This window comes from Buteo buteo, chromosome 16, assembly GCF_964188355.1.
Source record: "Buteo buteo chromosome 16, bButBut1.hap1.1, whole genome shotgun sequence".
Lineage (NCBI taxonomy): Eukaryota > Metazoa > Chordata > Aves > Accipitriformes > Accipitridae > Buteo > Buteo buteo.
This window is the reverse complement of record NC_134186.1, coordinates 5,551,754-5,574,814: the sequence shown is the minus strand read 5'-3', so window position 1 is coordinate 5,574,814 and position 23,061 is coordinate 5,551,754. Positions and strand designations below refer to the sequence as shown.

Below are 23,061 nucleotides of genomic sequence, written 5' to 3'. Positions count from 1 at the left end.
AACAGGAGGAGGAAGAAAGGAAGGAGGAACAGGAGAAACAGGAGGAGCAGGCAGAACAGGAGAAAGAGGAGGATGGCTATCCCTTCTTTCCTCTCTCTCTTACCCAGTATTTTCTCTTTCTCCATCTCTCTGTCCTGCTGCCCATCACGGTTCATTTTTTCCTCCAGTGCTGTCCTGCTCCCTGTCCCTTTTTCTCTCTGTCACTCTGTCCTGCTCCCTGTGTCTATTCTTTAACTCCCCCTTTTGCTCCTCCATCTCTGTCGTGGTTTCAGCCCATCCAGCAGCTGCTCGCTCACCACTGCCCCACCGTACACCCCACGCCCCCGGCCACAGTGGGATGAGGAGAAAATATAAAGAAAGGCTCATGGGTCGAGACAAGCACAGGGAGGGATCACTCCCCACTTAAGGTCATGGGCAAAAACCAGCTCTTCTTTGGGGAAGAAACAAAATCAATTTAACTTACTGCCAATCAAATCAAACCAAGGATAATGAGAAGTAAACCCAAACCTTAGAACACCTTCCCCCCACCCCTCCCTCCTCCCCACCTCAGCCCCACTCCCGGTTCTCTCCCCCTCCTGCCCCCGGCGGCGCAGGGGAACAGGGGACGGGGGTTGGGGTCGGTTCCTCACCCCTTGTCTCTGCCGCTCCTTCCTCCTCGGGGAGGACTCCTCGCTCTTCCCCTGCTCTGGTGTGGGGTCCCTCCCACGGGAGACAGTCCTTCACGAACGTCCCTAACATGAGTCCCTTCCGCGGGCTGCAGTTCCTCACAAACTTCCCCGGCGTGGGTCCTTTCCGCGGGCCGCAGTTCCTCACAAACTTCCCCGGCGTGGGTCCTTTCCGCGGGCCGATCTTCAGTCCCAGCCTGCTCCAGCGCGGGCTTTCCCATGGAGCGGCGGCCATCTTGGGGGGCACCCACCTGCTCCGGCGTGGGCTCCCCTCCTTCCTCACTGACCTCGGGATCTGCAGAGGGGTTCCTCTCACATTCCACTCCCACTACTCACCGCAGGTTCCCCTTCTGAAACCTGTTCTCCCAGAGGCGCGACCGCCGTCGCTGAGGGGCTCGGCCTGGGCCGGCGGCGGGCCCGACTTGGAGCCGGGGAAGCTTCCAGCAGCTTCTCACAGGAGACTCCCCTGCAGCCCCTCCCCCACTACCAAAACCCCGCCACACGAACCCAAAACACGGGCCGAGGCCAATTGTATGAGGTTCAACAAGGCCAAGTGCCGGGTCCTGCGCTTGGGTCACAGCAACCCCATGCAGCGCTACAGGCCTAGGGAAGAGTGGCTGGAAAGCTGCCTGGCAGAAAAGGACCTGGGGGTGCTGGTCAACAGCCGGCTGAATATGAGCCAGCAGTGTGCCCAGGTGGCCAAGAAGGCCAACGGCATCCTGGCCTGTGTCAGAAATAGTGTGGCCAGCAGGAGCAGGGAGGTGATCGTCCCCCTGTACTGGGCACTGGTGAGGCCGCACCTCGAGTCCCGTGTTCAGTTTTGGGCCCCTCACTGCAGGAAAGACATGGAGGTGCTGGTGCGTGTCCAAAGAAGAGCAATGAAGCTGGTGCAGGGTCTAGAGAACAAGTCCTGTCAGGAGCGGCTGAGGGAACTGGGGTTGTTCAGCCTGGACAAAAGGAGGCTGAGGGGAGACCTGATCGCTCTCTACAACTACCTGAAAGGAGGGTGTAGTGAGGTGGGGGTCGGTCTCTTTTCCCAAGTAACAAGCGATAGGACGAGAGGAAATGGCCTCAAGTTGCGCCAGGGGCGGTTTACATTGGATATTAGGAAAAATTTCTTCACCGAAAGGGTTGTCAAGCATTGGAACAGGCCGCCCAGGGAAGCAGTTGAGTCACCATCCCTGGAGGTATTTAAAAGATGTGTGGATGTGGCACTTAGGGACATGGTTTAGTGGTGGACTTGGCAGCGTTAGGCTTACAGTTGGCCTCGATGATCTTAAAGGTCTTTTCCAACCTAAATGATTCAATGATTCTGTGACAATCAGTGCAATAGCTGGACTGTGGCTGAGGGTCTTGCGGGGGAAGGGAAGGTCCATCTTACCATTGCTGTCTGCTATTTAAGAGGTTTTTTTGATGGCACGCTCCTATCAGTAAACAACTTTTGAGCATACCCCCTCCCCAAATATGTGTACTTATTTATTTATAAATCATACGTATGTTCTCCTGTACTAATTAGGAACCCTGTAAGACATACACAAACAGTAGAAATTTAAAAAGTAGGCGATAAAGATGAACAATATTTGAAAACATTTTTTTAATTTTACTGTATTAATGGTACAACCCCCCCCCTTTTTCTCTTGCTAAAAAAATACTATTAATAATAACAATATTTTATAGTGAGGGTTCTGTGATTGCCTACGCCTCATTAGTTTTGAAAATCTTGGTTTAGCGCATTGTGATACAGTCATCTGAAGGGGTGGTTCTAAGTCCAGTTTATTCTGATACTTGGTTTTAATGACTCTCACTGCTGAAAAAAAATTCCTGACACGGATGTGTAGATGCAAATGGAAGAAGTGCACCATTGGCTGCGTTTATTAAACCACAATACTTGTTTTTCAATCCACCCACTGCTTAGGCAAAGGGTTTTCTTGGCTCTTAAATGTCCATCTTCCCTGGTGTCAGCCAGTTGTGCTCGCAAACTGACTGGAAGGTGTTGCATTTTGGGGTTTTTAGCAAATGCTCTCTCCGTAGCATGCATTTCTTTCAAAAAGCAGTTACTTCCTCCCTCGTCGTTGAAATGGCCCATTCACCTTGAAGGGGCAACTTAAGTGTGTTTATTTTTTGGACAATACCTGCTAGGTAGCATACTACTGACAGCAGCTGGTCATCAGCAAGTTTGCAATGCTTGTCTTTGTCAAATAAAACTCCTTTGAGTTCGACAGGTCTTTTAAGCCCTTTGCCATGAGATAAGCAGCAAATCTCCATGTGGTAGGAGAGATTTTCATGGTTGCTCCCCGTCTCATTCCAATGTATTGTAAAGAAGTCATTTGCTGTTGAGAATATACCATCTCTGAATGACAATATATAAATAAAATGAAAATAAATATTTCCTTCTAGCATCGTGATGGATTGTCTTGCACTTTGGAGCCAGCACTTTGGAGACCGCTGGCTTCGAAAACCAAAGTGAGGAATGATCTGGGTGTCTCTGCTGAAGACTGTGTTACAAGCCCAGAAGTCTTCAACACCTGGTTTGGTACAAGTGACATCCCCCTCTCTGGATTAGCATTTTTAACAGTCATGACTTCATTGGGTATGTTTCCGTCTGTGAACCTTGCTCGAGCTACTGTTCCTACTTTGATCTGCTTCTCAGTGACTTTGTGCAGACCTGGAAAGCTCTCAGATGCTATTGAAGATCTCTGATTTCTGTAACCCAAGCCACCGATTCAGCAATACTGATTTTAAAGTCATCGGGACAGGTCATGAGATGAAATACATTTGTCTGCTGCTTTTCCCAGTGCCAGCTGAATTGGCTGTTGTCCTCTTCGTCTGGCATACAGATGCTTAACTTGGGAGGTGGAATCACATACTCAGCTCTGTTACCTTGGGACCTAATTTAGGGAATCTTTCCATGATTGGACTGCGCTGTGCAGTGCGGCCTGTTTACTGTGAACCTATGAACTCGTGATCTAATTTCTCATGAGCACTGTGATTTTTTTTTTTTTTTTGCATAAATGGCTGTGCAGTGTGGAGCATCTTCCACAGCCAGTGCTACAGGTCTGCTCTCACCAAAAACCAAAATTCCCTCTTCTGTGGAAAGGAAGGGGATCATGATATAGCATCTTGTTTAAATGCTTTGGTTAAAGCCTCTTCTCTGAAGGAAGCCTTAGTAAATGCTGAAGGGAGAGGTTCTTGCTCCAGTAAGTCTAAGTTGTGACTCCTTGTGGTGGGTTGACCCTGGATGGATGCCAGGTGCCCACCCAAGCTGCTCTATCACTCCCCCCCCCCCCAGCTGGACAGAGGAGAGAAATTATAACAAAGGGCTCATGGATCGAAATAAAGACAGGGAGAGATCACTCAAGCAATTACCGTCACAGGCAAAACAGACTCAACTTAGGGAAAATTAACTTAATTCATGGCCAATCAACCAGAGCAGGGTAATGAGAAATAAAAACAAATCTTAAAACACCTTCCCCCCTCCCCTCCCTTCTTCCCAGGCACAGCTTCACTCCCGGATTCTCTACCTCCTCTCCCCTCCAGCAGTGCAGGGGGATGGGGAATGGGGGTTACAATCAGTTCATCACACATTGTCTCTGCCACTTCATCCTCCTCAGGGGCAGGACTCGTCACACTCTTCCCCTACTCCAGTGTGGGGTCCCTCCCACAGGACACAGTCCTCCACAAACTTCTCCAATGTGGGTCCTTCCCACAGGCTGCAGTTCTTCACGAACTGCTCCAGTATGGGTCCCTTCCCCGGGCTGCAGTCCTTCAGGCACAGACTGCTCCAGCGTGGGTCCCCTGCAGGGTCACAAGTCCTGCCAGAAAACCTGCTCCAGCGTGGGCTCCTCTCTCCACAGGGCCACAGGTCCTGCCGGGAGCCTGCTCCAAGTGCGGGCTTCCCGTGGGGTCACAGCCTCCTTCGGGCACCCACCTGCTCCGGCATGGGGTCCTCCCCAGGCTGCAGGTGGAGATCTGCTCCACCATGGACCTCCCTGGGCTGCAGGGGGACAGCCTGCCTCACCATGGTCTTCCCCACGGGCTGCAGGGGAATCTCTGCTCCGGCGCCTGGAGCACCTTCTCCCCCTCCTTCTGCACTGACCTGGGGGTCTGCAGGGTTGTTTCTCTTACATGTTCTCACTCCTCTCTCTGGCTGCACTCTCTGTGCTGCTGCAACTTTTTTTCCCTTCTTAAATCTATTATCACAGAGGCACTGCCACCGTTGCTGATGGGCTCGGCCTTGGCCAGCGGCAGGTCTGACTTGGAGCCGGCTGGCATGGGCTCCATGGGACACAGGGGAAGCTTCTAGCAACTTCTCACAGAAGCCACTCCTGTAGCCCCCCCCACTACCAAAACCTTGCCACACAAACCCAATTCACTCCTGTGGGACTGCTTTATCGCTTTGCCAGCTGCAATGCTGTAGTTGTCCCCAGATGGGATGTAGGATGGGCAGGAGAAGCCCAAGCCTGCTCCCTGCAGCCCCACCGCCCCTGGCCCCTGGTCTGAGCTGGGGGAGGAAAGGGCATGGACTCCCCAAGAGCTAGGAGGGATTGGTTTGGTTCGAGTGGCCCTGGGTGCTGGTGCAGCTCCTGGAGCAGCCCCAGGCTGGCCTTTTGCTGGCTTTTGCTGAGTGCAGGGCTAGTGCCTGGGGCCTTTGGCTTTTGCGGGCTGGAGCCAAACCCTTCACGTCCCTGAAGGCAACCCCCCGCCCCGGGTGTCGAGACAGTGACTGTGAGACTGCAGAGGCAGGACAAGGCAACTTGAAAAGATTTATTATTGAGAACAGCAAACAATTTGCTGTTACTTATTCCTATACTAATGGATTTCTACCTCTATGACGCTTACTTGCTACTGAAGGTCTCTGCTCTTTCTAGTCCAGCCCCTGCTGAGGTCCAACCCCGTCGCCGGCAGCTGCGGTGTTTGGTCCGCAGGTGCAGGTCGGGCAGTGGCGGTGGGTTGGAGCTTGGCCGTCCGGTGGCCCTGGCACAGGAATGGCAGATGGTGCTGCCAGTGTGGTCATTGCAAACCATGGAGTGCAGAATGGAGGCATGCCAGCCCCGGGGACCTGCATAACAACTAATTTTGGCTGCCCAGATGGAAATGTGGGGAGTCCCATGGCTAGGGTGAAGGGACTGTTTGGGGCAGGAGGTGTGACACAGTGTGGTGAAGCCATGGATGGAGCAGGAACCGCCTCCTGGATGCCAGCGGAGCTGTGGCTGCAGTGCCGTTTTGGTGGGGAGGGACCGGCACTGCCCGTCTGGGCGGTTGTGTCAGCCCATGGCTCGGTCGGTGTGGAGCTGGTGGTTGCAGATGTCTGGGTGTCATTGTCCTCCTCCGCAGCTCCTACCGCTGGCTGAGCAGAAGGTCGTCTTCTTCTCGGGTGGTCATCCTTCAAGTTGGGGCCCAGTGGGGATGCGGCGGGGGCTCTCTTTCTTTCACCAGCACTTTGCGTGCACATCCAGAGGAGGTTAGGGCAATCTCTCTTAAAAAAGGGGTTGTAGTAGAAGAGCAGCTACAAAACGCAAAGGAGAGGAGTTAGTTGCCATCATTGCAAGGAGGAGGAAGACGGAGATCTGATAACTAAGCATCTGCATCAGCAAAAACAAACGTGGGTATTAAAAAGGACCCTCTGGGGCATTTTGAACCTCAAGTTTCAGCTGAATAAAATGTTAGGATAGGGTTCTGTTAAGTAATAACCACCCTTGTGGTTTTGGCATTTGGGAGCAGAGAAATGTAGGGTTTTCAAAAGTCTAAAAACTGATTGGAGAAATGCAAGTACCACTAGTTTTCAGGCACCCCAGAGTGGAATGGACATGTGGGGAATAATTTGATACTGCTGGGTATCTTGTCAGCATTCAGCAGGTGCCACAAAAAGATTTAAATTTTTGGTGCAGCCAGATACGGCACAAACACAAAGAAAGCACAATATGATGGGCTGATCTTTCCGTTTCACAGATTCGAAGTAAGCAGAAATAACCAAAATCTTATTTTGTCAGCATTTCTGCTCCTCTGAAATCCTGCATTGAGAATTCCTGAAAATGACCTGCGAGACACAGTCAGGCCATTTGCTCCCATCCCCATCTCCTACCTTGTAAAGGCTTATTTTATCTGAATGTGAACCTCTCCCCAAGAATGTCCTGAGGGTTCTTTCATGTGCGGAGGAACCAACATACCTTGCCTAGAGCAGAACCTGCAGCTGCTACTGCTCGCAGCTCCTCGATGGAGGCAGATATGAGAGAATCCCCTTCCATTTTGCAGAATCCATGGAGGTTAAGTTGGAAAATGAAGCCTCTCATGGACTTGGTTTTAAAGATCTTCAGGGGTCCCCTCCTCCCCAGCACTTCCCTTCTGAAGAGTTTTTCTGCAATCACGATGCAGTTTCCATCATCACCCCACCAGATTGACTGGAAGTGATGGCTGCTGACGATCTTCCAGAGCTTCTTGAGGAAGGAGCAGGCTGAAGACCGGTTGGTGTTGGCAGAGCTCTCCTCTGAGAAAAAAACCCACATGATGGAGGTCCAGGGTTCATCAGGCAAAGCTTGAAAAGTGTTTTCTTCTCCAAGAGGTCCAGTGGCATCATCCCAGGATGTTCCCGTACCACCTCCTGGGTGGTCAGGAGAAGCTGAAGCCACCCACCAGTCTGGCTTCTCTGGCTCAGAAGCACAGGATGTCTCTGGTGAAGGTGGCTCCATTTTAGCTTTTTTTTTTTTCACAGCTTGGCCACAACTTCCAGCGTGACCCTTTCCCCGACCAGCCAGGCTCTGTCCTGCCGGTCAGCAGGATGAAGGGCCCTGGCGCAAGCTGCCTGGGAAGTTCTCCAGCGTCACGGTGACACTTGTGTTGCATCACAGTGACATCACAGCATGGCACCCGTCTTGTGGCAACAGGAAGTGGAAGACAGAAGAAATTGCTAGAAAGCCCTGTTTTCTGTTCATGGAGAGAGCTGTTTTGAGCCAAGAGGTGAATCCAACTGTATTTGCATTTGGTGTGTCCTGCTAGGGCAGTGCTGCGTCCCATTGCCTCTGGGAGATGGTGCCCAGGGAGGGATGGAGAAGGCTGCAGCATTGGGCATCAAAGTGCCCCAGACCTGAAGTTTTTCCCTTGGGCACTTCCCGCTGTGCAGAAATGCCTGTCCCTTCTTCTCTGGAATAAACCCCGCTCTGTGATTTCAGTAGTGCTGCTTCTGTCGTGGCTGTCTGTGTACCCAGGTGATGCTCTCAGCTTTCAGCAGGCTCCCCGTGCTGCTCCGTAGGATGAACTAGAAGTGAAATGCCACCTAAATATACTCTGCAATTGAAATAAACTGGTGCACCAGCTCAGAACAAGTATTTCAGTTATTTTGTGCACAGCCGTGGTGCAGCATCACAACGTGCATTGGGTAATGCCATCCTCCAGCTGAGCATCCCACAATTTCGGAGTCAATGCAGTATTTTTTCATGAGTATCGCTGGTGGAGACTGGTAAACAGCCGCACCGCTCCACTGCTGCCTTTTGCTGATGGGAAGGAAGAGCCACAGGCGGCATATTTACCTCCCTGGAGGGTGACGTGCAATGGAAAACACCGATATGTAAAATCACTGCTGCAGGAGGGACTCTCATTCCAAAAACATAGCTTTTGGGTATGAAAAGGGGGAGTTAAGTATCATACCTATGCATTTTCTGGGTCCAGGGGGATGAGAAGAAGGGTGGTGGGGCAGGGACTTTGCTTGAGGTTGGAGGGGGCTCCTCTACAACTGCGTGTGCTTCTGGAAGATCAAACCACTTTGAAATTAAAACTCACAGCCTGTGTTAGCAGCTAAATTTGCCTGGACATGTTGAAGCTGGTTTATCCCCCCATAACCCCTAGCACTCAGACCTCCCTTAGACAAGAGCAAACCAAGAAGCCTACTAGATGTAACCTGTGATAAACTCCTTGCCAGCATCTCCCCTCTGCTCTCTCACCACTATTAAACCCCTCAATATTTTGCATTTTTCTTACTCCCGCAGCAAAGCCGCCAGTGTTGGAGGCAGAGCAGCATTGCGTGCCCCAGCGCTTTCCTGATCGACAAATAAAGTGCGTAAAAAAACAAAAAAGGGACTCTGAGATCGTTAAGACCACTATTAAGCGTGACATAAACCAGAAAAATTAATGCAAAGCTTTTATCCCCCTTGTTTATTTGATTCGGCAATAAAACCTAACAAGCTTTAGAGAACTCTCTTATTTTCACAAAATGTTCCCAAGCACTTACTCCTACACCAGGGCACGAAGGAATAAATAATTAAATTTAACTCTACTTGTCAAATGAGCAGGATCGTGGTTGGAAATCCAGCTGCTGGCTTTGCAGATACGCAGTATTAATTTTTTAGGGGGTGATGGTGGGGTTTTTTTTAGGGAATCCAGCTGCTGGCATTGCAAAGACGCAGTATTAATTTTTTAGAGGGTGATGGTGGAGATTTTTTTAGGGGGGTGGTGGCTGCTAAAGCTGAAATGTTCCTGAGAGCCTCTGCTGGGGTTTGGTGCGATTTAGGCATCTGATGTGTCGACCGAAACGATAAAAATAAGTCCCCAAAAATGGCATTTAGGGATCTGCAAGAGGGATGTTGTTGCTCCTCGGTGGGAATGAGGAATGGCCGAGTGTGGCCAGGGATGGGGGGTGTCCCCAGGGAGGGGGGATGCCATGGGGGGACCCCTGAGCACCCCGGGGTGTGGGGAGGGGCAACCCCCATCCCTGCCTGCATTTGAGGAAGGAGGAGCCCATCAGTATCCGGCACGTTGGGGAGGGGGCACCCCACAAGCCCCTGCCATATAGAGGACCCCATAAGCGCCCTGGCAGATGGGGGACCCCCACCTGTGCCTGGCAGCTGGGGGGGGGAACCCCACAACCCCCCCCGGACCCATGGGAAGGGGAACCCCCGTCATTGCCGTGTACATGGGGAAGGGGGACCCCCACAAGACCCCCGACCCACGGGACGGCACACCCCAACAACACCGCGGATATGGGGAGGGGGGACCCCAGGAGCCCCCAGACCCCTGGGGAAGGAGGACCCCACCCGTGCCCTGCATATCAGGGAAGTGGGGACCCCACAAGCCCCCTGACAGATGGGGGACCCCCATTAGTGCCCTGCATATGAGAAAAGGGGGGACCGATACGCCCTCTCCATAGGGGGAAGGGGGACCCCTGTCGCTGCCCTGTAGATGGGGACGGTGGGGCCCACAGCGCCGCTGTCTCACAGTCGACTCCACGCAGCGGCGTGGCCCCTTTAAGAGCGGCTCGGCCAGGCCGGGAGGCGGGGAGAGAGGCGTGGCCTTCCGTGACGTATTCCTCCCCTCCTCCTCGCTTCCCCCTCCCTTCCCCGTGCGGCGCCGTGACGTCGCGCCGCCGCCTCGCCCCGCCCCGCCCCCGGCGCGCGCGCTCCGCCGCCGGTGCAGCCCCGCCCCCGCGGGCCGCCCTCCCCCCCCTCCCCTCCTCCCCCATCCCCCCCCCCCTCCCCCGGCCCCGCCGGGCGCGATGCCGCGGGTCTACATCGGCCGCCTCAGCTACCAGGCGCGGGAACGGGACGTGGAGCGGTTCTTCAAGGGCTACGGCAAGATCCTGGAGGTGGATCTCAAGAACGGGTGAGCGCGGCCCGGCCCGGCCCCTCCTGCCGCCCGCCGGCGGAGCGCGGCCCGGCCCGGCCCCGGGCGGCGGCCGTGTGAGGGGCGGGTAGGACGCCTGGGTTCCCCCGGGGGGAAGAGGAGGAGGAGGAGGGGAGGGCGGGCAGGACGCCTGGGTCCCCGCCGGGCACCTGAGCCCCTTGGGGGAGGTGTGGGGAGGACGCCTGGGGCTCTGTGGAAATGGGGGGGGGGCGGGCGGGCAGGACGCCTGGGTTCCCATGGCAACGGGGGGGCAGGACGCCTGGGCCTCTATGGTGGGGGGGGGGGGGGGCAGGACGCCTGGGTTTCTGTGGCAATGGGGGGGACAGGACCCCTGGGCCTCTGTGGCAAGGGGGGGGGGCAGGACAACTGGGTCCCTGCTTCAGTTATTGGGGGGCTGGGGGGGCAAGTCACCTGTGTCCTGCCCCCCTCTGTGGGGACGGGGTGTCCCCTGAGGGGTTCCCCTGCGCCCCCAGGCCTCTCCATGCACCAGGATGAGCACCCAAGGGTGAGCCAGGCCATACCCCAGGACAAACCCCCCCACCCCCCAAAAACCCAGCCCTTTGTGGAGGGCAGAGACCCTCCTTTGCAGCAGCAGAGGTCTGTTCTCAGAGCCCCCAGGGTGGGAGGTTCGAGGCGGCATCAGCCAGTGGGGGTGTCCTGCCCCACGGAAGCCCTGACGTACCGTGTGTGTTCTCACCTGTGTGCTGTTCCAGCAACTGACCCCTTCCTGCACCTAGAGGGTTTGGATCCTGCTCCACCAGGACTTGCCCAAGACATTCAAGTGTGGATTTTTCAAGAGAAAATAAATTGCTATTTTTGGTGTCTTCTTTTTCCCCAACACTTAAAGCCTCACGAGTGTTGGCGTCTTTACTTTTTACAAGAAACCCAACTTGAAGTCTTGCTTAGGAAGGCCAAGTGGAATATGGATTTTATTAGTAGTAGCCAGGGGAGCTAATTATTAATTTCACTTTAGAAGTGGAGAAGAGGAATTTCTTGTAAATGTCAGTCCTTGAGTGTAAAAAAAAAAAAAAAAAACTCATTAAGTTTTAATGCTAGTTGTACTGGTAGGTGGACATATAACAGGTTTATAAGATTAATAAAATCCATTATTAAAACAAACAAGTGTGCACGTGTCAGTGTTTTAACCACCACAGCTTCAGGCAGTATTGAAGATTGCCCGTAACTGAAACACCTGAGCGCTCTGTTTTCCAGTTCCACTGCATAGCCTTGAAAGTGTTTGGGGGTGGGGGGTGGGGGAGTTTTCCTGTTGCTATTTAAAGCCTCCAAATCAAATATTTCTGTTTCATAGACAGATGTTGGAAAAAACAAACTCAACTTTTTTCTTAGCAGACATAGAACTGCCAAGTTATGTGGCTGACGTGGCTAATGGACTTGTTTCCTTGCTTTTATTGAAAAGTATCTACCAAGGACCAGCCCTATGATCCCGGCTTGGCATTTAGAAATCCTCTGCAGGGAGGTGGTGTGGGCGCAGGACTCAACTTACTGGTGTGCTTGAGCAGCCCAAACTTGTGGCATCATAAGTGTGAATGGTACTGGGTATAGAGGGGAGGAGGGCACAGCCTGCCTGTATCTAAAATTCAGGTGGTCTGTATGTGATACGCTTTTATTACAGAGCTAAAGTAATTTTTGTAACTTCACTTGGGGGAGACAGAGTTCAAAAGTTGCAGGTAATGGAAGGAATACAGGAAGCTCAATGTAATTGAGGTGTCATTCACCTTGCCGTTTGCTTCTGTAGCAGATGACTTGCTGTGGGTTAGATAGAGCTCTGTCTGTATTTCTAGGATTAACTCAACAATTTAACTCCTTTTTTAGTTTTATATTCTGAACTTCTTTCAACAGGCTGCTGTTGGTTTGTTGTTAAATTCCAGTGTGACAAAAAATTTACCTGAGCTATCAGATTTTGTGTCTCTCTACTTGGGGTAGCCTCATGCTGCACTTTTGCTGGGGTACTCTGCAGTTTGCTTTGTTCACCCTCTGATCCTTTCTCCACAACTTATTTTTAGTAGTGCTTAGCAAATGATTAAAAATTACCACACAGCATTTGACTTGAGAGATTCTTTCAGTTTCTTCTGGAAATTTGTGGGCTATCTTCGATGCTCAGCCAGCAGGAGATTAGCCATTCAGTATTTTAGCAGTTGAGCTGAAAGGCTCAAGCAAGAGGATGAAACTGCAATGTGATACAGCGAAGTCCTAAAAGCTTAGCTGGGTCCTGCTTGCTGCTAATTGTAATTTAAGCTTGCAATTCAAAGGCTTAAAGCAATGTTTACCTGAGAGAAGGATGGGGAAAATAAAAATCCAGTTTCTGTAGGATTCTCCATTCCAAGTTGCAATTTCCAGTTGTATGCTCATAGTTTTCATATTTTTTATTTCCTACTTAGAACTGCATTGACAACCGGAGCTGTGTGTGGCAGTAGTGTATGTACTAAGTGATCAGAAAATTGGACTTTTCAGCCTGCTTTTTTGTCTTCTAAAAACTAGCTGTAATAACTCTAGCTGCAAGCTTTCATTGATGGGGAAACCAATCTGCAATCTCGCTAGGTCAGAAAGTAGTTCTGCCTGTGTACTCACCTGCCCTGCATCACCCTGACCAGCTTTCGAGAATTCATGGCTTCACCCTCATAAAATATCTGTAAGACAGAGGGATGTAACTTTTCCAACACATTGAGGAACACAGATTAAAACTAAAAGCTTCAAACTTGATTTTTTTCCATCTGTCTAGGTTCAAAGTCTGTATTTGTTGCCCAAAGAGAAGTGATTTGATTTCCCTGCACCATCCCCACCAAAATATTTAATGCCCATTAACTTCAATTAGAGCAATTGGTATTAAAAAAAAAAAAATCAAATTGGTGTGACAACATAACAATACCCAGTACAGCTAGATGACGGTAAGGTGACCTCCTAATGAATTGTATTTTAACTCCAGTGGATTTGTGTATTTTTTTTTCCTTTGCTAATATTAGGGTGAATAAGGTGAGATATTAATTTCTTTTTGCTTTAAGGTGTTCAGCTATGCTAGAAGACCAGAGATTCTCAGCGGTGTTTGTCATTAGTGCAGAAACTTGGAAGAATCACTACCACTTCTTACATTTAAGTAGTTTAAGTATTGAAAATCAAGTATGTTTTGAGGTTGTAACTTCAGTGACTCATTTAAATGAGTGTTTTGTTTCAAGCGGCCTGAAGATGCTTTTACTTGGTAATGCCCTGCTCCTGGCTGTAGCCTGGTCTGAGCAGGAGAACTGGCACGCAGAGTGCTGCCTGCGTCTCTGCCGTTCCCCTTCCTGGCTACGGTGTGGGTGAGCGTACCGCTCGAGCAAGCAGCCTGAGTGGTTTGTTAACTGCCTACAAGTTACCTTTCAGGAGTGTTTTTTAGGGCTGGACGTATTGCATTCTTTATTCCAAATGAAGCTGAAGCCAGGAATCAGTTTTCCATGCATTTCCTTCTCTGCGGCTGCCTGTGTTGATGCCTGTTTGCCCTGACCTCGCTCATCCAGAGACGCAGGAGGAACGGTGGAGGTGCAGTGAGCTCATTTTGAGAGTATCTGTCCATATGAAGCAATTGTGTAATATAAAATTCGGAAAGCTGCCAGGTGGTCAACTTGATTTGTTGAGAGAGGAGTGGGGCAAGAGTTGAGCAGGTCTCTCTTTGTTGGGAACCTGCAAAGCAGCTGCTGAATCGACCCTGCAGCTGCAGGACAAGCTCAGGCGGATTGCAACCCATCTGAACTTCACGGATTTCTAGCCTGTGCTGGCAAAAGGCAGGGACAGCAGCTTTGAGGATCTTCTCAGCTCATGGGACTCGTGCTTTTGGGCTCCAGCACCAGCTGTTGATGAGTAGTGGGGAAAAATTGGCACGTGGGTAATGGGTAATGTCATAGAGGTGGGCTTTGTGCTGGTCCCAGTGGACTGGCATGGAGAGCGGGCGCAGAGCCAGCTGGGAGGATCCAGCGGGCTTTCAAAGTGATGCAGGTGGGGGAGCAGCTGAAAGGAAGAGAAAGATGAGGGTCTGCCTTTTATTTCAGGTATTAAGCAATTTTAGAAAACCACATTTTTCCTTTCACTTTGGATTTAAAAAAACAAAACTCCCACCTTTTAGGCGGTTCAATCTATTGGAATTGCTTGGGATAAGGACATACTCATGTAGTTTTTTCCTTTTTTGATAGGTGAACAGAAAATGAACATTAGCTGAAGTAAATTGCATTGACATTTTTAGTAAGTAGTTTTATGCCACATATGAAGTAGTAATAGTAGGCATTTAAAAGAAGATTTACTTGCACCGTTGTCATATAACAGCAGGTTCAGATTGCTGTAGTTAAGGCTGTGTCAGCAATTGTGGCTTTCTGTGGTGTAAAACTGTGCTTCTGGAGGTTTTTGATTCATATTTTTAGATCGTATGGTGCAATATTACACATTTAACAGGTGGATCAGTATTACTTACATTTATGAGTGATGTGGGGTATGATTTTTAGTATTCTTTAAGTGTAAGTAATCTCAAGGTTTGTATGAGCTCGCTTGTTTGTCTTAAAAAAGAAATTAGAAGTTTCTTCTTGTAACTTTTGTTTTTTCCTTTTCTATCAGAGTAACATTTTATTCTAGGGCTACTTGCATTTTACATATTCCCAGATGAAAAAGACGAACAGCATAGGGTAAATGATAAGCATTCCCTTTTGGAATGAGTGAAGAGAAGAAAAAGTGTTAACGCTTTCCATCACGGTTTGGCCAGACAAAGTCCTGTCGATGTAGGACCATCTTGGGAGCAAATGCCCATGGGAGGCCAAGTGGAGGAACTGGTGTCAGCCCACTGGTGCTGCGTAGCGAGGCGCTGCTGGAGGTGCTGGTTTTTATCTGGCGTGTGATATGGGTGACCGAGTGCCCCCCAAGCAACTTCTGGGTGCACTTCTGGGAAGAACAAGTTCAATACTGTGCTCTGATTGAATTCAGATATTCCTCCATTATTCTAGCTTCAAATGTCTGTGCATTTATTGTCTTGAAAGTGCTGGTGCGTACCAGCCACTTCACCTTGTAAGTAATTGCTTTTAGGGTGAGATCTTGTTTAAACGTTTATGCTCGCTTGCTTTATTTTTGGAATTGAGGGGAAGAAAGTTGCAATTTGAATGGTTTTATGACTGTGATTGTTTCAGTTGTTATAAATCAATCACACTTGTTTCTTCCATGAAACTACAGCAATTGCATGGGAAAGCAGCCATCTTATTTGTGGTGTTTGGAGTCATTCTTAAGTATTTTGTTAATACAGGTGTCATTACACAGCAAAGCTGTAGCTGCTGGTAGCACTGTGGTTGGGAGAGGTAGTGAGAAAGCTTGAAAATGAAGTTACCTAAAAGAGGAGGCCAGCATTTTTATATCAGGGCTTTGTTCTTCTGGATTATTTAATACACTAGCACTCAGAAAAATTTCCCCCTGAGACTTGCTAAGACCCGAGTTCAGGATTATGTGTTTGCTTACAGCAGCCAGAGAGGTTGCAGGTGAAAAGAGGCTCCCAGTTGTGCACGGGGCTGCAGCATCCTTGGCTATTGCCTGGGGGACTCTGGAGTCCGGATCTGGTCTTGGCAGGTAATGGAAGGAGAAGTCATTTCAAACACAGGTAGGCTCTGAACTATGATAAACAGCACTCTGATGCTTTTTGTCCTCTTCCCCTGACCTGTTGGGATAATGGGTATTTACACAATGCTGTTTTTTAAATAGGTGTTTAACTCTTGTCAGGTTAGAAATTGGCAGGCTTGAGTTTTGCTTCAGTGCTGTGAATTTGCTCTGCAACTGTAAGCAAGTCACCAGCTTGTTCCTGAGCACCAGCTGTGAGAAATTATTTTAAAACCCTACATTCAGTCTTTTGGGATCTCTAGCCAACAGGGATTAGGCACTTGCAGCAGCCTGATGTTGGCACTGATGCCTGTGGCACCTCTGAAGCTTAAACTGAAAATGCTTTAACTTTTCGGGCAAGCAGTGGTCTGTGAGCTTTTGTCTCTGTATTGTGTTCATTTTTGGTAATAGGGAACTGATGACACAAGGTTCATTTGAATGTTGAAATTAACATAATCTATTTTTTTCAATTTGTATCTTTCCTCTTGTGCTTGATCTGTGTGTGACTTCCAAGTCTTGAGCAAGCCTAATGCAGCAGGTGTTTTCAAACACAGAACTTTGCTCATCTCTGGACCTGCACCCTGTGCTGCCCTTGCAAGGCCTCTTGGCTGCAGGTGGACTCTTCATTTGCCCAGGAAATTTGTTCCTGGTTACTGCTGCTGTGTTTTTTTTAAGTCTCTTAACAAGTTTTGGACTCGCCATGCTCTCTTAAATGCTAGGATATTGGAAATACAGTGGGCATGAAACACTTTCTCAGCAGTACATGGGAAGCTGCAAGTATCTCAGCAGGTGGAAGATCTGTCCTGTTGCATGAGCACGTTGCCTTTCTTACCCAAACCATCAGTACTGTCCACAGTCAATAGTAAAATGAGTCTGATTAAAACAAAATCCCTTTTCCTAACCTGCCTTCGTATTTTCTTTCTTGTTGGACCTTTCATGCAGGGTGTACAGACCACTTGTGTTTGCAGAGATGAATGAATATTTCCCTTTGAAGTATAGGAATTAAGGTAGCTTCGTAATAGAACTAGGAATGAACCCAGGACTTCTCAAAAATCAGGATAAATCCTAATCCATGGAACCTATATACTGCAATAGCTGTCAAATGCCATTTCAGCCTCACTGCTGTTGAGCAAATTTATTGTATTATTTATTGAATACGGTGCAGCATAGTGCCATATTTAGTGGGTTTGTGGGTGTAGTGTTCATGGCCTTGAACCCTTAGGTAACCTTCAGGAGGTTGCAACCACTGTTCATCTAAAGAAGAGCATGCAGAGAGGCGTGTTCGTCGGGCCCTGCAGAAACCTGCTGTGGGATGCAAATTGGTTTTGAGCACAGATACCTCGAGTTCAGTTCCTTCCTAGTGATTCTTTTTCTCTCCCTCTCTCTAGGTATGGCTTTGTTGAGTTTGATGATCTGCGAGATGCAGATGATGCTGTTTATGAGCTAAATGGTAAAGATCTTTGTGGGGAGAGAGTGATCGTTGAGCATGCCAGAGGCCCACGTCGTGACAGCAGTTACGGTTCTGGACGCAGTAAGCACTAACATGCATTTGTATCTGTGACTTATTTTAAATAAAACATTTTTTGCTCATTTTTTAAAAAGTAATTTTAAAAGAAAATGATATGAAGTTGTGAATAGTGTTCTGTAAATGTAAATGTAACTGTTGATCTGAATATTTATTAACTTGTTTGTTGTATTAAAGTATTTTAATTGATAAATTAATAAACACAGTTTCTTGTACCATTTTTATTATTATCATTTCATTTAACTATTTGAATGGTTTATTTGCAATGTGATGTTTAACATAGATTTAACAAAGACCTCAATGTTTTAATTAAAAGAGTCCTTTGAGGCTAAGATGACTGCCCGTTCCATTTGCTGACCTTGGGTTACCTTTCCATGAGTGGCTCTTTGACCTTTGTGGCCCTTGGCTGACCAAAAAAGGAAGCCATGTGACGACCGCAACCTTTTCCCATTAGACCTGGGTGGTGAGGATCCCAAGGGTTAGAGACAGATGAGATTAATCTGAAATAGGTGCCTGAAAAGCTTTATTCATGTCAGATATTCAGAAAGCCTTTAAGCAATGTAAGTAACATTAGTAAACTGGCTTAATTCGGTTTCTTCTTTCAAACTGTTTTAAAAATAACTTTAAATTTAATTGCATGTTAATTGTAACATAATTATAATTATGTGCATTGTTTTAATTATGTGCTTGTAGTAAAAGTTGTTTAATGCTTTGGATCTTTGTAACATTTTATACAAGGGGGATCGAATTCAGACTAGTGGGTGGGTGAATTTTTAATGTCTTTGCGAACATACGGGGCAGAACAGTTTTCGTCCGGGATGTAGAGTGAGCGCTCCATTTCCCTAGTTGAAGTACTGCTGTCTGCTTGTCACCTCCTAAAGGTGGATATGGTTATAGAAGAAGCGGAAGAGATAAGTACGGTCCTCCTACCCGTACAGAATACAGATTGATTGTGGAAAATTTGTCAAGCCGCTGCAGTTGGCAAGACCTTAAGGTATGGGGCTCCTTTCTTTACCCTCTCTCTATTAAAGAGCACAAAGGGTAAAAAAGTTAGCTTCCGTTTCAACAAGGAAAAATGGTATACACCTGTGTTCTTGACTCCAACTTGTTAATAAGTCTGTGTGCTCATATGTATACAAGTAGATTTTGGAAGTAATACACACATTAAGTCAATACAGAAGTATATTTGCATATATGAAATCATTAATGCGACATTGGGAATTGCACCTGCAGACTTCGTGTCACTGGACAGTGGGAGAATAACTTTTTTCCTTAACACAAACCAACATCATGTACAGATGTGTTTTATCTTATCTTTAAGCCCTGTCAAAACAGACTTTAATCCTGCCGGTGGCAGGATTCACTAGAGATGGAGGAGTTTGCCCTTGTCACTTCGGATTTTACTCATCAACTTGTAAGGTGCTAGAGCTATTTGGAAATGATTGCATAGTTCTTGCACAGTCTCTGTTAAGAATGTCCACACCATGTAAAGCTGTTTTAAAGAGAGTTTCAGGGAAAGGATGCTTCCAGAATGAGCAATCATGCAAAACCTCTGCCAGAAGCTAGTATTTTCTTAAGTCCAAAGGAGTGGAAAGTGATTCTCAGCAGTGGAAGTGTTGGGTAACACTGTGAAGCCCACAGTACCTCTGAGTATCCTGGAGGTGAAGTGTTGACTTGTGATTAACTACATCGTGGATTGAGGGGGCAGGACAGGGAGCAGAATTTTGATAGTAGGTGCAAAACAGTGTTTCTTTGTCAAACTTAGCAGCAATGGTTAAAAGCACTTGTTCTTACAGGAACGCTTTCTTTTATGGTTCTCTTTTAAGGATGTGTAAAATTTGTTCTAAACAAACTTTGACGTAGTAGAAACTGGTCTGTAATTGAATATGTAACACTAGTTCAGGTACGTACTGAGATTCTTCAAATGTCTTTTGTTGTTAATGCTTCACACCATCAATAGCTTGTCTTTGCTTCTGGTATTAAAAATTGTAAGTAGAGCATGGCATGATTAATCCTCTACTGGATGCATTGCTTTTTTTGAATAGCTTTCATTTCAGTGTATTTAAGATGGGAGTAGCTGGGTTGAAAACAGACTGAACCAGAGTTCTGTGCCCCATTTCCATTGCAGCCAAAGTCCACAGCGGCTGAAAGATGGCCCTGTCTGACAGCTTGCTTGAAGCAGGGCAGAATGGCCCTCCTTGATAAACAGAGGTGTTCAGTAATTGAAACAGAGAAGCCAGGAAGCATGAAGTGGGAAAATGAATTGAGCTTTTACTCGTGTGGCGGCTTCTTCCAGTAGAATGAGATGTGTTACCTAGGTGGAGGACGAAGGGAAGTCTGCTTGCCTGTAGTCTTCTTGCCTCTTCTTATTCAACCTTTAAGTTTATCACCTTTCCCAAGTTAGCTTTGAAAACATGATTTAGAGAGCAAGCATTTTACTTCTTTAATCGCTTTTGTAATTTGAAACTTATCATAGTCCAGAGCATATTTGATACTAGACTAGAGATGAGAGACCTTAAATTATTGTTTGGCTCAAAACTATCAACACCACCTTGGTTCTAATCACACAAACTCTGTGAAATCGTAGTGTGTTATTTGGCTTGTTCAGCAACCTTGGCGTTAACCAAACAGCATTTGCAGTGCTAAAACCCTTGCTGACATCTGTGTGAATAGAAGAGGCTAAGTGAGAATCGTTGCAAAAATGAACGGAGTCAGCCTGGAAGCCTGACTGTGGATTCGAGGCAATGGTTATTCTGTCCTCTTCCTCTAGGATTATATGCGTCAGGCAGGGGAAGTGACATATGCAGATGCACACAAAGGAAGGAAAAATGAAGGTGTGATTGAGTTCAAATCCTATTCTGACATGAAAAGAGCCCTTGAAAAGCTGGACGGGACAGAAGTAAATGGCAGAAAGATTAGATTAGTGGAAGACAGACCTGGATCGAGACGGCGCCGCTCTTACTCCAGAAGCCGGAGCCATTCGAGGTATGTCTCTTTATCACATAGCTCAGGCTGAATCTAGCTGCAATTACATGAATATGCAGCAGGTTCAAAAGCACCTTGGAAGTGTTCAGAGTTCTCAATAAATCTAGTTTTTGAGAATGTATTAGTTACCTGCAAGTAACCAAGGGAAATGAGGCTTCTGTTCAGAGGTGTCTTCCTTGATGAATGTGTGTATCTGCTAGCTAAACACCTGACGGCGTGCTACTGTTCTTCCCCAACTACATGAAGTCTGTAGTTCTTGCTGTCTTGCAGGTGGAGCTGTGCATACAGAATGAAACAGAAGGTGCTTTTAACGCTTCAGCTCTGAACACTGTGTTCTGCTATAAGCACCAGGACTAACAGTACTTTCTCAGCTTGGAACCCCCCACCCATTCCCTGTTTCTTAGAGATTTGCTGCTTTCGTTGTGTGATCAAGCGAACTGCTTCAGCACACGCCACCAAGTATTTCCCCTTTCCATTCTGGAGTAGAACTTGTTGTTGCAAGAAAACTCAGGCAAACTTCTACTGTTCACAGAACAGCTTGCTTATGAAATCGAAGCCTGAAGTCAAAGCTTTATCCTAGTGTCTCACTGTATTCAACCCCTGACTTGATTGGGAAAGTGATTATCGTTTCCTTATCTTAAATAAGGTTGCCTATTTTCTTCCAGATTAGCAACGCTGCTCGCTTCCAGACACGGCAGCAGGGGATGAGCAGTGGGGAGAAGGGTACTCTAAGTTTGTAACTTTACTGTGTAACACTATCACCATTCAGCTACTTGAAAGGTGCTTTAATACTATGGGGTTTTACCCACAGGGGACTGGGGGATGACAAGTTCTCTGTGAGCATGTGCTAATGTTAAGCTGGTTGATTTTGTTCCAGGTCTCGCTCTCGAAGCAGACATTCTCATAAGAGCAGGAGCCGCAGTGCCAGTAGTAGTCGCTCCAAGAGTAGATCAAGATCCAGGTATGTCTTTGTGTTGGAAGAAATGGGGGCTACCCACTTAAATGAGAAGCATCATCCTAAATCTACAGTAGGAACACTGTTTGTTTTTTCTTTTCCCTACCATATTATTCATGTTATTTAAGTGCTAGTCAAATCCAAGCCGCACTAAAGTGGAGCTGTCTGTTGCCTTTGTGCTTTCAGGTCTGTGTCCCGTTCCAGAAGCAAGAGCCGTAGTCGAAGCAAGAGCCGTAGCAGAGGCCAAAAAGAGAAAAGCAGGACTCCAAGTAAAGAGGATAAAAGTAGGAGCCGCAGCAGGAGTGCAGAGAAATCCCGAAACAAAAGTAAAGATAAACCTGAGGGCACTCTCCATAACAGTGATGAGAAAGCAAAGAGCAGGAGCCACAGCAAGGAAAAGAGTAGGAGCAGGAGTGGGAGTAAGGACAGGGGAGAGATGAGGGAGAGCATGAGGAGTAGGAGCAAGGAGAAAAGTAGAAGCAAAGACAGGGAGAAGAGCATTAGCAAGGCTAGAAGCAGGAGCAAGAGCAGGGATGAGAGTAGGAGCAGGAGCCACAGTAAGGATAAAAGGAAAAGTAGGAAGAGAAGCAGGGATGACAGCAGAAGTAGAAGCAGGAGCCGCAGCAAGAGTGAGAAAAGCAAGAGACGCAGCAAGCGAGACAGCAAACCAAGTAGCAAGAAGAAAAGGAAGGACAGCCACGAGCGGTCCAGGTCAGTCTCCAAAGAAAAGGAGCATCTAAAAGCAGATTCTGACAAAAAGGAGGCAAAAGGTGAGGGTGAGGATGCAGTCGGACGTCGGGTGTCTCGCTCCAGGTCTAGGTCGATTTCCAAGTCAAAACCAAATGTCAAGTCAGATTCTCGTTCCAGGTCTAAATCTGTTTCAAAGCCTAGGTCCCGGTCCAAGTCTAGATCTAGGTCTCCCTCTAGGTCACACTCCCGATCGCGGTCAAGGTCTCGCTCCAGATCCTAACCTTGCTGCAGCCACACTTGGAATGGTTGGAAAAGTCTTTTGTACATGTTTAGTAGTTGTAGCACAAGTGATTGAAGTAGAAAACATGTCGATGCTGTATATTTTTAACAACCCTGATGGTATGTCTGTCATTATTAACTGTAGTGCTCCTTCCCTGCAATGCTCTCTGATGCAAGGCTGTTCAGCTCATTTTCTATCCTATAGAAATGTTCTCTTTAAATATAACTCTTCCTAGAGCACCAAAATTGCCCTGTTTTCCAGGAAGAGCCTTGCAGAGAATGAGCACTGCACCTTGGTGGGTTTATGAGATTGCAGTGATGACTGATAGGTAGGTATGATGGCTTCAACAGTCTTTGCCCTTGAATTGATGCCCTTTGATGTATGCCATTTAGTGGAAGTGCTAAGTCTTAGGTTTCATACTACTTCTGTTTCATATTTTTTGGACTTACAAAGTTGTGAATAGCACAGTCAAAAGGAAAAAGAAAATATAGGTACTTGCAGTAATCCATAGGGAAAAGAAGTATAGTTCCATATTCTGGTATTGTGACAATATCCTTGTTTTATATTAAATTTTTTTATTTTATTTTTCCCTGTCTTGCAAAGTACAGTGATTCCTGTTTCCATGAAATTTGAATAAAGACTATTTTTGCTTGATGACATTTGGTGGTGGTTACATGAAGTCGTGTTGTGATTTGTCAGTGTTTTATATCAATTGGTGTAAGCTTGAATTTGCAGA

General features: G+C 47.6%; 2 protein-coding genes across 4 annotated transcripts; one reads left to right on the top strand and one right to left on the bottom strand.

The window, feature by feature from the left end:
- Positions 1–5,409: 5,409 nt before the first annotated feature.
- LOC142040190 (heat shock transcription factor, X-linked-like) lies at positions 5,410–10,319 on the bottom strand. 2 transcript variants are annotated; one of them, XM_075047673.1, is made up of 4 exons: positions 10,180–10,319; positions 8,307–8,403; positions 6,833–8,192; positions 5,410–6,171 (listed from the first exon to the last, which is right to left on the bottom strand). In XM_075047673.1, exons 3-4 carry the CDS (start codon positions 7,349–7,351, stop codon positions 5,530–5,532), a joined length of 1,161 nt encoding a protein of 386 aa, XP_074903774.1. In that variant the 5' UTR covers positions 7,352–8,192; positions 8,307–8,403; positions 10,180–10,319; the 3' UTR covers positions 5,410–5,529. The 2 variants fall into 2 exon arrangements, with proteins under 2 accessions (XP_074903774.1, XP_074903775.1); XM_075047674.1 differs by having other exon boundaries at positions 6,833–7,917.
- Positions 10,120–22,979, top strand: SRSF4 (serine and arginine rich splicing factor 4). 2 transcript variants are annotated; one of them, XM_075047671.1, is made up of 6 exons: positions 10,120–10,253; positions 17,279–17,421; positions 18,297–18,409; positions 20,186–20,400; positions 21,278–21,361; positions 21,542–22,979. In XM_075047671.1, exons 1-6 carry the CDS (start codon positions 10,147–10,149, stop codon positions 22,323–22,325), a joined length of 1,446 nt encoding a protein of 481 aa, XP_074903772.1. In that variant the 5' UTR covers positions 10,120–10,146; the 3' UTR covers positions 22,326–22,979. The 2 variants fall into 2 exon arrangements, with proteins under 2 accessions (XP_074903772.1, XP_074903773.1); XM_075047672.1 differs by lacking the exons at positions 10,120–10,253; positions 17,279–17,421 and adding an exon at positions 17,777–17,975.
- Positions 22,980–23,061: the final 82 nt, after the last annotated feature.

Bases quoted from the DNA above. Each gene is read 5' to 3' on its own strand.
- LOC142040190 (XM_075047673.1), bottom strand. From the start codon at position 7,351: ATGGAGCCACCTTCACCAGAGACATCCTGTGCTTCTGAGCCAGAGAAG. The intron at 6,172-6,832 runs GTATGTTGGTTC...TGCGTTTTGTAG, and splicing joins CAGGTTCTGCTCTAGGCAAG to CTGCTCTTCTACTACAACCC.
- SRSF4 (XM_075047671.1), top strand. From the start codon at position 10,147: ATGCCGCGGGTCTACATCGGCCGCCTCAGCTACCAGGCGCGGGAACGG. The intron at 17,422-18,296 runs GTAAGCACTAAC...CACCTCCTAAAG, and splicing joins CAGTTACGGTTCTGGACGCA to GTGGATATGGTTATAGAAGA. The intron at 21,362-21,541 runs GTATGTCTTTGT...TTGTGCTTTCAG, and splicing joins AAGAGTAGATCAAGATCCAG to GTCTGTGTCCCGTTCCAGAA.